General features: G+C 42.3%; 1 protein-coding gene across 1 annotated transcript in view; it reads right to left on the reverse strand.

Moving 5' to 3' along the window:
- Positions 1 to 13,254, reverse strand: part of CHL1 (cell adhesion molecule L1 like) — a 107,912-nt gene that overhangs the window by 13,057 nt on the left and 81,601 nt on the right. Inside the window, exons 14-22 of the mRNA XM_075158607.1 lie at positions 11,942 to 12,107; positions 10,645 to 10,769; positions 7,780 to 7,881; positions 7,372 to 7,569; positions 6,473 to 6,543; positions 3,762 to 3,984; positions 1,067 to 1,182; positions 695 to 899; positions 342 to 464 (exon numbers count right to left, since the gene is read on the reverse strand). Of these exons, the coding sequence (XP_075014708.1) occupies positions 342 to 464; positions 695 to 899; positions 1,067 to 1,182; positions 3,762 to 3,984; positions 6,473 to 6,543; positions 7,372 to 7,569; positions 7,780 to 7,881; positions 10,645 to 10,769; positions 11,942 to 12,107 (1,329 nt within the window). The remainder of the gene's footprint in view (positions 1 to 341; positions 465 to 694; positions 900 to 1,066; positions 1,183 to 3,761; positions 3,985 to 6,472; positions 6,544 to 7,371; positions 7,570 to 7,779; positions 7,882 to 10,644; positions 10,770 to 11,941; positions 12,108 to 13,254) is intronic.

The raw sequence follows: 13,254 nt of genomic DNA on the forward strand, positions 1-13,254 counted from the left end.
CTACTACGTTAGGTATAATTTACAGATATGAAATAATTAATTAGTGTATAAATGTGGAAGAGGGCATGGCAGCAACGTCAGCGTACATCAGAAAAGTGCATGGAAAACTTTTTGCGCTGGAAGATGGCTTTGGCCTGCCCTCTAGCAGGCTGCGCGCACATCGCAGGTCAAAACACGCTGTTCTGATGCTATGGCTGTTATAGGGATCTCAGAAACAGCCCTTCTCATCAGCCTCTTTTAAATAACTGTGCACATGTAAACCTTTTTTTCTTTTTTTTTCTCTTTTTTTTTTTTAACTGATAATGCTTAAATTCTAAAATCAAAGCAAAACAAGCACGTACTTATCTGGTATTGCAAAATGTAGCCAGTAAGGTGGCCGTTTGCTCTCTTGGGAAGTCCCCACGACAGAGTGACGGAGTCCTTGTCAAAGTTCAGGATCCTCAGAAAACGTGGTTGTTCGGGGACTGGAAGATACAGGGATTAGCTTTCAGAGAAGATTGGACAGGTCTGGCTCTACACATACTTGTTAAATGAGGATCTAGTTCAGCTCAAAACCTACAGTTCCCCTTTCTAGTGAAGGGTTTTATGAATATCAGAGATTTTACAATCACTTTAAATGCAGAAATCAACTTGCCTTGTTACATGGACAATTTCTATTTATGTCCCTCCATCCCAAAATCTCATTTTGTCTTACCTCCTTCCGGAGTTTCAAACACAACGGGGGAGCTTTCCGGGCCATCTCCTTTGGCGTTGTAAGCCAAAACAGTTAAGCGGAATTCACTGAAGGGCTCTAGACCGGGAATCATCCCATAGTTTCTGTCTCCTACAAATGTTAGGAAGTGTTTCTCTGGGTGATGCCTTTTTCCATCCAGCATGCTTTTTGTTTTCCACCAACTGACCTGCATTGAGATTGGCATTTCTGTAACAAATTATGTTTTATGGGGCTGAAGACAACATTGATTTCTCTCATCTTCCCAGAAATGAGAGGCTGAAACCTATCCTTGATCTAAGATTCATTTAATAGTTTATTCAACTGTATGCAATTATTTAAAGAGAGATTTGTAACCTTATAGCCTCTTAAATGTCCACGAACTCTGTCCCTTGGTATTCCAAACCAGAAGACTTTGACCAGCGTGCTGTTCACAATATCCACCGATACGCCGGAAGGAGCGGCATCTGGAACTGAAAACCAAAAGTGCTGCATATTAAAGACACTTACAAGAGCTCAGTTTCACACTGTTCACAGCTACAGGGCTTGGCTTTCCAGCTCACGCTGTGGCAGTTCATGTAGTCTTACTGCAGGCAAGAAAAAAGCCATTCCACCTGCATCCAGTGGGTGCAATGGGCCAATAAACATTACTTTGCCATATCAGGGCTTTCTGCTGCGGGCTGGAATACAGGTGCGCTGGGACATATGAATTTCTACACCAGTATTTATGATTTCCTGTTTCAAGTAATGCTTACAGCAGTGAGAAGAATAAAAAAAATGATTAACACAGCACTCAAGAAGGCAATCATAAAGGGTTTTTTTTATAATCAATTTCATTTTACGACTAAGCTCATTAAACAGCAGGATTTTAATCACTATACAACACAGAGAGCTATTATAGCACCTGAAAAAAAGAGGCATTGATCCATTGACAACTGAATTGCAAGGAAGATTTTCCACTGATCGATATAAAATTAAATCCATCACAGACACACAAAGAAAATAAACATGCTGCGGGGTTTCTTCCTCTCTGTTCTCACTGTTCACCACCTCTTCTGCCATATGCTCTACAGAGGAGAGAAGAGGCACCACCAAACCTTCCTGTTGCCCACCTCTGGGTGCACAGTGGGCATTCTCCTGTCTGAACAGCACCAAGAGCATTCCCAGCACCAAAACCTCATGCTGCTGAAACACGAGGAAGCACTCAGCAGGTTGTAAACATCAAACCGGTCCATCCAGGGTTGATAACGCAGATCTCGGTGCGCTCACTCAACAAGAGGAGTGCTCCAGAGAGCCCGCCTTAGGATTTCTTTCCCTCTGTAAAGCCGGTGAGATTTTTTACATCGGTGGTTATCACGGTAACTTTACTGACTGTTTCATATCGCCTACCATGGATCATGATACTCCATATCGGCTTCTGCGAGAGGCGGCAGCAAGTGGAGAGGTGGGAGCAGCAGCACCCATACTACTGCTCCTGGGGAGTGACTGCTGCGGGACGTGGCGGGTTGAATCAAGGACGTGGCTGTCTGGTCATTTTAATAAGCAGCAAAACACGTGCTTGTCTTAGTTGGCTAATGCACTGTTGACTTTTCAAAGGCCATTCAAACTGTCAGTTTGTTTCATTCTTACAAAAACAACTTGAAGATTTCAGATTCTGCACGGGATCAAAACTGTCTGACTTCAACTAATAAAATTAATCTGCAGATCTGAAACACGGACCATTCGCTGGCCCTCCTGGCCCCTCTTCGCCAACAGTTCCCAGCCTCTGCTGCTAAGCGTTTGCAAATGCAATAAGCATTTGTATTTGGGATCGGGGAAGCCTGGCGCCCCACGCTAGCTGGCCACCATGCTGTTTACTCCCTTGCTGATTTAAATCCTTAATTGCTACAAAAAAGATTCTTTTTTTTTTGATGGTGTTAGTGCTTAACTGGGTTGCTTCCCAAAGCGAGGCTTGGCATTTTTTACTGCAGCTGGATACATTTCCAGTCCTCCAAATACCTTCTGTAGCCATGCAGTGAACACCGAAGGGGACAGGCTGCTGGTCAGAGATGTTGGGGTGGCCTCAGCAGTGACGTTATCTAGTGTCCCATGGAGGTAGCAGGGCTGTCGCCTCCCACGTGGCACCGGCATTAATTCTATTAGCAGGGCAATCCTCCCACATGTTCACCTCTCCTAACAGGACATGATTATTAAAGCCCACCTTGAAGCTGGAGCTCAAAGAGCAAGTACAAAGGGTGGGTATCACAAGCGGTTGCTGTGATTTCAGAGCAGCCCAGGGCACCTATTTTGTGAAAATGGGTGGCAAGGGGAGAAAGCCTCTCTGTTTGATCTGGCCTGGGTGATGCACTGTGGGCCAGGCAGAGTCCAAAGTCAGAGGTGGGCAGGCGCTGAGAAGACCCAGGGAGGGGGCTTGGAGCAGGAGTAGATCCAAAGCAAAGCCTTACAGTGGAGGAAGACTTCTCCAGAGACACAGGGAAGCCTGAAAGGGGGCTGTGCTACCCGGGAGCCATGAAAAGCCACTGGACAGAAACCCAGGCTGGAGGAGGACCTGTTCTTCAAGGACTCAATGGACAAGGTAACACCCAGCACACATGGGAATGTGGCACCATCTATAAATTCACTTACAACGCCCAGCACCTGAGTGTTTGTACTTAATTGCCAGAGTACTTAACTTCTGACAGTGTTAAACTGTTGAACTGGGCCCCAGACAAGGTAAAGATTTTTTTCCCACCAAGTACGACACAATGACTGCTACATTTCATAGGCTTCTTATGGACTTTGGCCTTCAAACAAGTATCCAGATTAAGCCAGCAACTGAGATTAATGAAAGCACAAGTGACCTTTCCAAAAAAAGCCTCAAACTCCAGCAAGCTGGCATCCACGGCACCCAGCATCAGTCATATCTGTGTCTCATGTAGCCCATCACGCTGAGCACTGGCATTTAAACAGTTTTGGCCATGGGCTGCCTAATCCATCACTTCATATCCGATCGTTTTGCATCGCAAGAATCCCCCACACAGCCTACTTTTACATGGAAGTTTCCACTACTTACCGTCCTCTCCTGAATATCCGATGGTAACGTTTGGTTCGGGACCAGATCCTAAATTATTTACCGCTTGGACTTTGATCTCGTAAGGCACGAAGGTGGGGGTGTTCCGCAGGGTCAGAGAATGCTTCTTCACCATCTCCTCGTTCCAGTCCGCCTCGACTCCCCGCTGCCGCCAGCTGACTTTGTACTCCAGCCCCGGCCCGTTCCTCTCCACGGGTTTCAATGGCTGCGGAAGAAGTTAAAAGAGATCCCGTCTGCCTTTGTGGCAGTAATCATGAAACAGCAGCTGAGGGGAGGGGGGGATCATTTTGGAGAGCATGTTGGGAGAGAAAAGGGGGAAAAAAGAAAGCTTTAACTTTTCGCTGATCGTGTTAATTTTAAGACGACTGGAAAAAAAAAGTCATGACTTCAAGAGAAAGGTGGGTGAAAGGCAGAGAAACAGTTGGATTAAAAGCAAGATTAATTGTTAGGAGACATATTTCTGCACACTACATACATCAGGTTTTGTTTTGTCACAGGTTTTCTTGTGTGATGTAAAACTGCATGCCTTTTAGCACAACTGAAATGCATGTTTTGGAGTAAGGTCGTGTGTGTCTTTTAGTACAGCTAAAATCCGTGTTTTATCCTAGAATTTTATGTAGCACAGCAAGTTGGGTCATTAAAATTTAGATTTGTTCTAAATATGCACCAAATGCTTGAAACTATGCCTGGACATTTAATGTGCAACTGCTGTGCTACTCTTTTTTACGATCAGCTGAAGAATTCAACACAGCATGGTTCCCATCAAATTAACATTAATTTATAAAATATTAGAAGACATATAGCAATGGATTGTCATGAGACATTCTCCAATTGAGTTTATTTCTCTGAAAATGTACTTCTTCAATTAATAATTTGCACTACCAAAAATGACGGGGTATTTTTCAGTCCACTGAAACAGCTGTGGGTATTTCCCACCACATTGCCTACTTTTAATAATATTTAAATTATATATTGTACATATCAAATATATAATAATTGATACATATCCAAGCTGCACACAGAGGTCTGTAATGAAACGGCTTTGCCTTGCAGCAGAAAGCGATGCCCCATTGACCCCCCTGACCGCCACTCCTCATGCATAGGGGCACTTAGGTCTGGAGGATGTGCAAAAATTCCCATTTATCTGCTCTGAGGGTATGAGGATCTTTGGGATGACTGTGGCCAAGGAGCTGGTAGACTGGGCAGCTTTCTAACAGGCACCGCTGGGAGAATCACCTCCATGGCAAAGATCCCGGGGAATGGGATCGCAAAAGAAGCTGAAGAAATAAAAAATTCCTACTCAAAAATAACTTCTCATTTAGAGTTAAACTGCAGCACTGCTTGACTCTTATTTTGATCTCCCTTAACGCTGCAAATCCTTGGCTGAAAAGCTAGTCACTAATGCTCATCTGGTCTCTTAATCCAAAGTAGGCAGATTAACATCGTTTTGCAGCCTTTGTCTGCCAGAAATAGCGTGTTCAGTGCCTAGCACTTCCTCAGAAAAGCACACAGGAAACACCATAAATAAATGGTTTACAACATTTAAATGATTCAACAAGATTTAACAAAGCCTGTCCACCCCATTCTCTCCCTTCAGTCTCAGTTGTCGCTTCTACTTTTGCCCTGTCTAGGCAGCCGATTACGGGCTTCCCGGCGAGGGGGAGTGCTCGTTCTCTGCTCAACGAAGCGTTGGTCATCGCAGCATTTCCCAGCCATGCTGTTTACTATGGCTCTGCATTTCTTCCGAGAGGCAGGATTGTCTTCCCTGACTCTGGGCTATGTCCTACAGCAAAAATCCCCACCCAAATCCAAGTCAACAGATCTAGAGGGCCACCTCCTTTTGGCATAATTATAGCCTAAACCATGAATTCACACTGGGAAAACATTTATTGTTCTTTGCTGCGAGCAGCAGATTGAGGAGTAAATCTCATGTAAATTGTGTTTAATTCCAGCCACAAAAAAATATGCTTCCTTCCACAGTTGTTGAAATTTGTGTTAAATGAAGGAATATATCTCTCTTTAAACTGTTGGCACAAAAGCTGTAAGCTTAAAAGCCAGGGAATTTGAGGACTGGAAATCATCTCAAGACTTTTACACAATTCCTTTGACACACATGCTTAGGAGCTTTTCCTACATTCCGTTAGTTTTTGATGTAAAAATTCAAGCTCACGTTCTCTTGGCCAAGTGATCTCCATCATTTTTACACCTCCAGGCTGGAAGGGCAGAAGCTACGTGTAAACCATCCCCTGCCTGGGCCTGGCGGCTCCTCCTGCAGAGCAGGGTGAGACCACAATTATTTTAAGCACCTTCCGTATGCAAGATGCATGGAAGAAGAGCGTACGCTGGAGGATTCTCACTGTGCTTTATAGGACTTTCATATTTCTTGATAACCTGCAAAGTTAGATGTAAAAAATTAACTTTTGAATCAAAATGAAACTAGGGGAGGAAATCCAGAACACATTTAAGTCAATAAATGACTTCAGAAGCTTCAAGGGTCCTACCTACGGAATTTGCAAATATTTCCTAAAAAACAGAGGTAGGGGAATGGGAGATAAAGTAAGGGATCCAATTTTTTTTTAAATGTATTTATATTAAAACAACATCCTGATAAATTCCATGCTGCTTTAGAACCTGCTGCTTGAAGGAAGAACCTGTTTTCAATATTGTAGCATTGACAGACACATTTGCCTTACCTCCCATTTCATCACCATTTCATTTGGTTCAGAAGCTTCAACTCGGATGTTTTCTGGGTTCTTATCTGGAGCTGGAACCACACAAGTGACAAGGTTAGTTTGCATATCCTGGGTTTTATTTGCATTTATTATTTAAATACAAAAAAAGGATTCAAAAAACTTTTCTTATTTCCATATTACTGAGAATGAAAGACACCTAAACAAAAAACGTCCACGAGATTAATTACTTGGATCAGCAAAGCTGCTGTGACCAAAACACATTCTTTATGCAGTTTTGATTCCTAAGTGCCCTTGTTAGTTGGAGCCACCAGCTAACATGAAACTGTGACTTTTGGATTTCAAAGCACCAGATGTAGGGGGATTAGGAGGAAGAGACTTTTCTCCCTACGGGGATAGTAAACAGAAGGTATATCATTAGTGGGACGCACACAGCTGAAAAGCTGAAGAAGGACCTGAAATTGAAGTAAAAGGGGGAAAAAAAAAGAATGAAAGAAAAATGCCAGGGAATGCAAATGCTGTGCTGAACAGTTGGCCTCTAAAATTACTTTCAGGGCCACAACATTTTCTGTCACAGTGAGAAAGGCACTGTAATGGACATATTTGACAAGCTTAGTGCTGCTGGAAGGCTCCCCGTAAACCTCAAAGATCCTCTCCAGCAACTGCTTGTCCATAAAAGGCTGCAATGGTGCAAACCCAGCCGAGCTCAGGAAAGCTGTATGCTGTCGGTACCCTGGTAGGAAACACCCTGCTAACCACGGCAGCGTAGACTCCGCTGAGCCGCGAAGGCAGCACAAGCGTGCCTGCCTTCTTTACTCCCCTCTGAAGCACACGGGGGCACTGTTATTCCCAGCAAAACACTAAAAATATCAATATTCAGAAAACTAGATGGCAGTGTTTACCAGCCGGAGGTGTTGCATAGCGCAGCGATGGTTTACTAGGCTGGCTCCTTCCCACAGCGTTCACAGACACGACGCGAAACTGATAATTCATATACGGGGCCAGTGACAAAAGGGCCGTGGTGTCATTCCCCGGGGCTCGGGTTAGCTCCTGCCACCTCCCCGGCTCCCACCGGTTCTCTTCAAATTCTATAATCGACTCTGGGGAGGAAAAGAAGCAAAACAAAAGAAAAAAGGCAGAGCCTGTATAAACGGGTTATAAATAGCAAGGATGGAAATGAACTTACAACAAATTAACTGTCTCAGTAAAACCAATTAAGTATGGCTGTGAGCACGCTTTGTTTCTTCTAACAGCCATGACGTGCCATAACGCTAAACAGTGCAAGATGATGTTACTAAAATCCTTCATACCATTAACAGGGCTGTTATGACTGGCCCCGGCTTGCCAGGATAGTCGAACACTTCGGTTTTGATTTTCTGAGAGCTGAAGGTCTTCTGGTGGATCAGGAACATCTGAGAAATAATGAAGAAGCGTCAGGAGCACGGCAAGCTATTTCTGTTTGTCTTGGCATTTTCCAAAGGACTGGAACAGCAAGTTCAGTGAAGAAGGTGATTAAACATCTTTTGGTTTCAAAACGACAAAATTAGGAAAGAGGGAATTGCTTTTAAAGATCCTTTTTATTACAGAAAACCAAGCTGAACCTTCTGGTCCTGCTTTCTCCCTTATGAATGCAATATCCCTTCTCGAGTTCATTTCCATCTACTCTCATTATGTGCTTGCAGCAACAGATTTTTCTCTGCAAATCAACACTAAGATCTATTTAATCTTTAATAGATATTGACACTGCTCTTAGCAGAAAGACATATTAGCATCACTTGGATTTACTCTGGTGCAAACCAGAGTGGTAGGAGGTGACTCAGCTCTGACAGTTATCGAACTTGGCCTTTTAGAGTATGAGTGAAAGGATAACATTCATTATCCCAGCCACGGGGATCTGTATTAAAAGGAAACATGAAAATTCATTACCTGCCAGCTCAACTAATGCTGTCCAGAGAATATATGAAAGTTAGAGTTGTTGGTGGTTGGTGTGATAACTGCACTGCATCTGCTGGGGACAAGTGCGGGACTATGCAAGCCCCGAGCGCAGGACCACCCTGCTGCTGTCAGAGCTCCCTTTGCAGGGATGTGGTTCCTGCCCCCTAACCAGGGCTGAGGTGGGTCCTTGAAAAACTGCAAACCAGCACCATTGAAACAGGCTGCTCCCCCTCACAGTCCTAGGAGACGGCAAGGGGCGCACACTGCCCGGTTTCTCAACAGCATCAGGGGCAGAAGAGGTGGTCTGCGGCATGGGTCGCTTGCCAAATTGCCTGTAATTGAACGAACGCTTTCAAATTTAGCGGATTCAGACTGACAGATGTTTATCTTCCTTCTGGCTTGCTTTGACAATTTGCAGTCTGATTGCATTGGATTAGTTTGCTAACTGAAATGTATAGGGCCTGATGTAAAAGAGTAATTTCTCACTGCAGGGGGCTGATGGTAACTCCTCATCCTTCCAAAGCCACACACACACACTCCCCCTCCTTAAACACAGGGCTGGTGTTTCAAAATCTAAAAGATGTACAGACCAAGGAAACGAGATTGCACAACTTGGGGTCTTTGGCCTCCTCCTGCCCCAATGTCCCAACTACTTTTTTGGCTGACAATGTCATTTCTTATAGGAAAAACAGCTACCTCAACTACCTGTCTCTGTCTGTGAAAGAAATTAATTGTGTTTGTACTGAATTTTTTAAAGAACAATATTGAGGTTTCTTTTTTATCTCAGGGTACATCAAAAGCTTAAAAGGTTGTATTTGGGTTGGGTTTTTTGTTTTAGTTTTCTTTCCATTTCTTTCCCCTATTTCTGTTGTACTTGGGAAAAATCAAGAAAGCACAGTTTAATTTACAGGCATTTTGCTGTTCTATTCTTGGAGCATATCTGGTGTTAAAATTCAGTATATTCATTTAAAGATGGTGATAGTGCATCTTAAAGATACTCACCCCTCTACCTGTTTATTAATCATAGAACAAATACGTAAAAGTATAACTGAATATTTCTTTTGCTCTTAGTTGCCCATATTCTGATGTCTCCATCTGTGCCGTATTGCAAAAGAAGCCTGAATTTTTCATTTGGAAAATAACAGATATTGTTAATCCACCAAGACTTTTCTTATATACAATAAACAAGGGGGAAAGAGCACAAGACTATTTTTCCTCTTCTGCAGTTCACCTTTTTAAAAGGGAATAAAGTCCTTCATGAAATTTTCATAAGTAATGTAACGAATTGTCTGCAAACATTTTGAATTATACAGCACTAAAGAACACAGTACCATAAATGATGTGCATAGCATCTTCTTAATTTACTATTTACTGAAAAATACCATTCATTTAAAGCGTGAAAACATCTTGAAGGTCAGATTGTCTTAGTTCTTGTTGCAATCACTGCCAGAAATAATTAAAAATGTAAAATGAAGCAAAACTTAATGAAATTAAAATGATTCAAAACTGTCCACAAAACAGAATTTTAGCTATTGGCTGATGCCCTTAGGTACATGTGCAAAGGACTGCACATCACTCCTCAAGTTCACCCCCTTAATTTCCTGTGGTCCTTCAGGAAGGGAGGCAGGTTGTAAGGATGCTCACACAAGGTCAAGCTTCAGACTTTGTGAGTCAGGGCTTTTCTCTGCTGTGGATTTGCTCTTTGCCACTGAACAATAATTTATGCTCAGATTCACAGAGATAATTAATCATTTTAGGTGCTTAACTTCCACTGATCTTCAGAGGAGTTGGACATCTAAATACTGGCCTTACGTTTTTCTTCTTCAAAAAATAGTCCAAGTGGTAATTCGTCTGCAAATCTCTAGTAAAGTGGGGTGAAGGACTGACCAAGGACTTCAAAGCAGAAGCAGAGCCATTCTTAATACGCTACTACACCTTGGAACCTGGGCAAGCTCCTACAGCCACTGTGGGTGACTCCTCAACTGAGAAAAAAGGCTGCCTCGCCTTAGTTATAACAAAGATTAAATATAAATGAAAAGTTTGCGTCAGCATCCCCATTCCAGGAGATACAAGGATAGCACAATCGAGGTTAACGAGTGAGAGGTACATTGCACCTCTGTGAAATTGGGTTATTGAGGCTTTGTAACTGAATTGGGCAAAAGAAACAAACAAGCAAAAGTGCTGCAACAGCATTATGTGCTGCACGGAGCTGTTTGCACACCGGGAAAATATCCTCTTACCAAGAACAATTAACTGCGATTCGGCTGCGACGCTGTCCAGAGAAGTGCTAGCCACACACGTGTAAACTCCTTGATCCTCTAGTGTCACGCTTGATATGAACAGTGTATCCCTGTCCAGAATTATCCTACAGGGCAAAAAAAAAAGGCACATACAAATAAGGAAGAGAAAACTCTGTAAGATAAGCATATGGCAGACAGACACTGTTGTTCTCCGAAAAACTATTCATGAAAAAACTTGGTAACAGGACATTTTGAATAACATAATTGCACGTTAGGCCTATTACTTTAAAACGTAATTGTAGTTGTATTATACACTGTGCTGTAGACTATTATTTGTATTTTGAAGCAATTTAGCCTCCATGGCTGGAAGTTGGCATGTCTCTCTTGGTCTGAAAGGAACCACATTGATATGCATCAGCCAAGTGTCTGGAACATTGGATTTTGGCACATCGTTAATGAGGCAAATACATGGGCTTTATGTCTGAATTTTTGAAAGGGTTGAGTAAAATTGAGTATTCCCAACCCACTTGTGTAATGTCCAATGCACCAGGGGAAGTTGGCATTGACCCAGGCACATGGGCTCTGCTGCAGAGATGGCATTTGCTTGGCGCTATCTCCCCGCACTACGTGGCCTCAGCAGGATCTTCAACCTCTCCAGCACTGCAGTATTTAGGAAACCATCTCTTTTCTGTGGTAATTAATAAAGACATCTGATTGCCAACTGTGGGACCCTTCATATGGAATAAAGGCTGAGCTCCATCCCCTTAAGGTCAATGGAAACACAAGAGTAGGGCAAAGTTCAGCCTGCACTTGCAAGTTCTAAACTCATAGGAAAAACTCATTGCTTTTAACGTGTACGATTTTAGGCAGAATCCCAGAAATCTGTTTTACATTCATTTTAACATTACAAGGACTTGCTTTGGCCAAACAGGTATAAAACACAGGAGAATAATAGTTCCACTGAAGTGGAGAAACAAAACCCCAGGTGACTGCACTAAGGCTAGCGTTGTATTTTGGGGTTGAACCAACATTTATGCAATATTCTGCTGTGATGTAATGTGAGAGAGTTAATAAAAAACAAAATCATTTGCCAGCCATGGCTCAAAACTAATATAGATGCATTTATATTTATACATATATAAAATGCAGATCTATTCACATATCGCTTGAAGAATTCTTGCAGACGTAAATTTGCATTTCAAGCTATTAAGTCTCATGTTTATTGCCACTCATGTTCCCGCACCATACAGCATTATTCAGCTGCGACCAAGAAAACTTTGGTTTCTTCCCTGCTTACCTGCCATCTTCCGTGCTGTTGACTGGCAGCCCATCTCCATCTTTCCTCCAGGATAATTTAAAACTATGTTTCAAGTGTGAATCATACTCAGACTGACATTTCAATAAAATTGAATGTGATTTCAACACTCTGGGGTTCTTCGGAGTAACAACAAGTTTTGTAGCATCTGATTGATGACAGAAAAACACTTTGATTAGGAGAGAGAGACTATTACATCAAATTTTCACCAAGCACTTCATATCTAAAAATCAACCTTAGGAGCAATGATCATGTCTTTTTTGTTATATATACAAACATTTCAAGTGCAGGATGGTTGTTTTTGAAATAGATATTTGCCAGGATTTCATTTTCTATCTTGAAAAATTCTTTTTTAGTTCACTCCAAACCAAAGAGCTCCAGGAAAAAAAAAAAACACACAAAAAAAGTCACAGGTGAAAATCCTTGTTAGCAGACTGTCATGAAATAGATGATAAAAAAAAAGCTTGAATATGATTTTTATGTCCAATTGCCATTTGAAATAGGCTTTGGCAATGATCCAAGAAAAATTACAAGCTTATTAAAGTCAAGTGAGAAAAAATTATTGCCATCAAGTTTGTTCTTTTAATTGACTCTAATCTGAATGCAGAAACAGATGAATAAGTAAGAAGAAAGCAGTTGGCTGAATTTCTTTTTACAGTGAAATGTTGCTCTGTGAGAATTTCATTGTACATTTTCATGTTTATTATCACTGTAAAATTTACAAAGCAAAGGGAGTGTGTGGAAATAGAACACAAAAAGAGTATTTCTTTCTCGAGTTTGTCACAGCAAACCTGCATCTGAAAGTCCTTTTGAGGACTCTGCTAATTGAGTATTGAAGGGGTTTTTTTATTGGCAAGCCCTAAATCCTAAATAAATTTGTATGCAACCCACTAAATTTAACCTGTGTGTTCAACAGAAGCTGTCTACTACCACCCTCCCCCAGGGAAAAAACCCTCCTGTCCAACCAACCAAATAAATCCCCTAAAACAGAATTAGAGCACAAGGTATGTATCTGAAATGTATGAGTAAACGCATTTCAGTAATTTTTTTCTCTATTTACAAATATTTGTCAAGTTGCTAATCAGGCAGAAGCCCGCTGCAAAGCCCTCAAAGCAGCAGCATCCCCTAACGCATCCTGCTGCAACGTGCCTGGTGTTCGCTGCGGATATTAATCCAGTTTGGGATGTACCTTCTGATGAAGAGATGGAAGTAGCTTTAGGGAAGGAGGAAGCCCACGGCTGTGGGAGATGCAGGGACCCTGTCTGGCTCAGCGAGGACCCCACACCAAGCCCACG

This window comes from Calonectris borealis, chromosome 10, assembly GCF_964195595.1.
Source record: "Calonectris borealis chromosome 10, bCalBor7.hap1.2, whole genome shotgun sequence".
NCBI classification, from domain to species: Eukaryota; Metazoa; Chordata; class Aves; order Procellariiformes; family Procellariidae; genus Calonectris; species Calonectris borealis.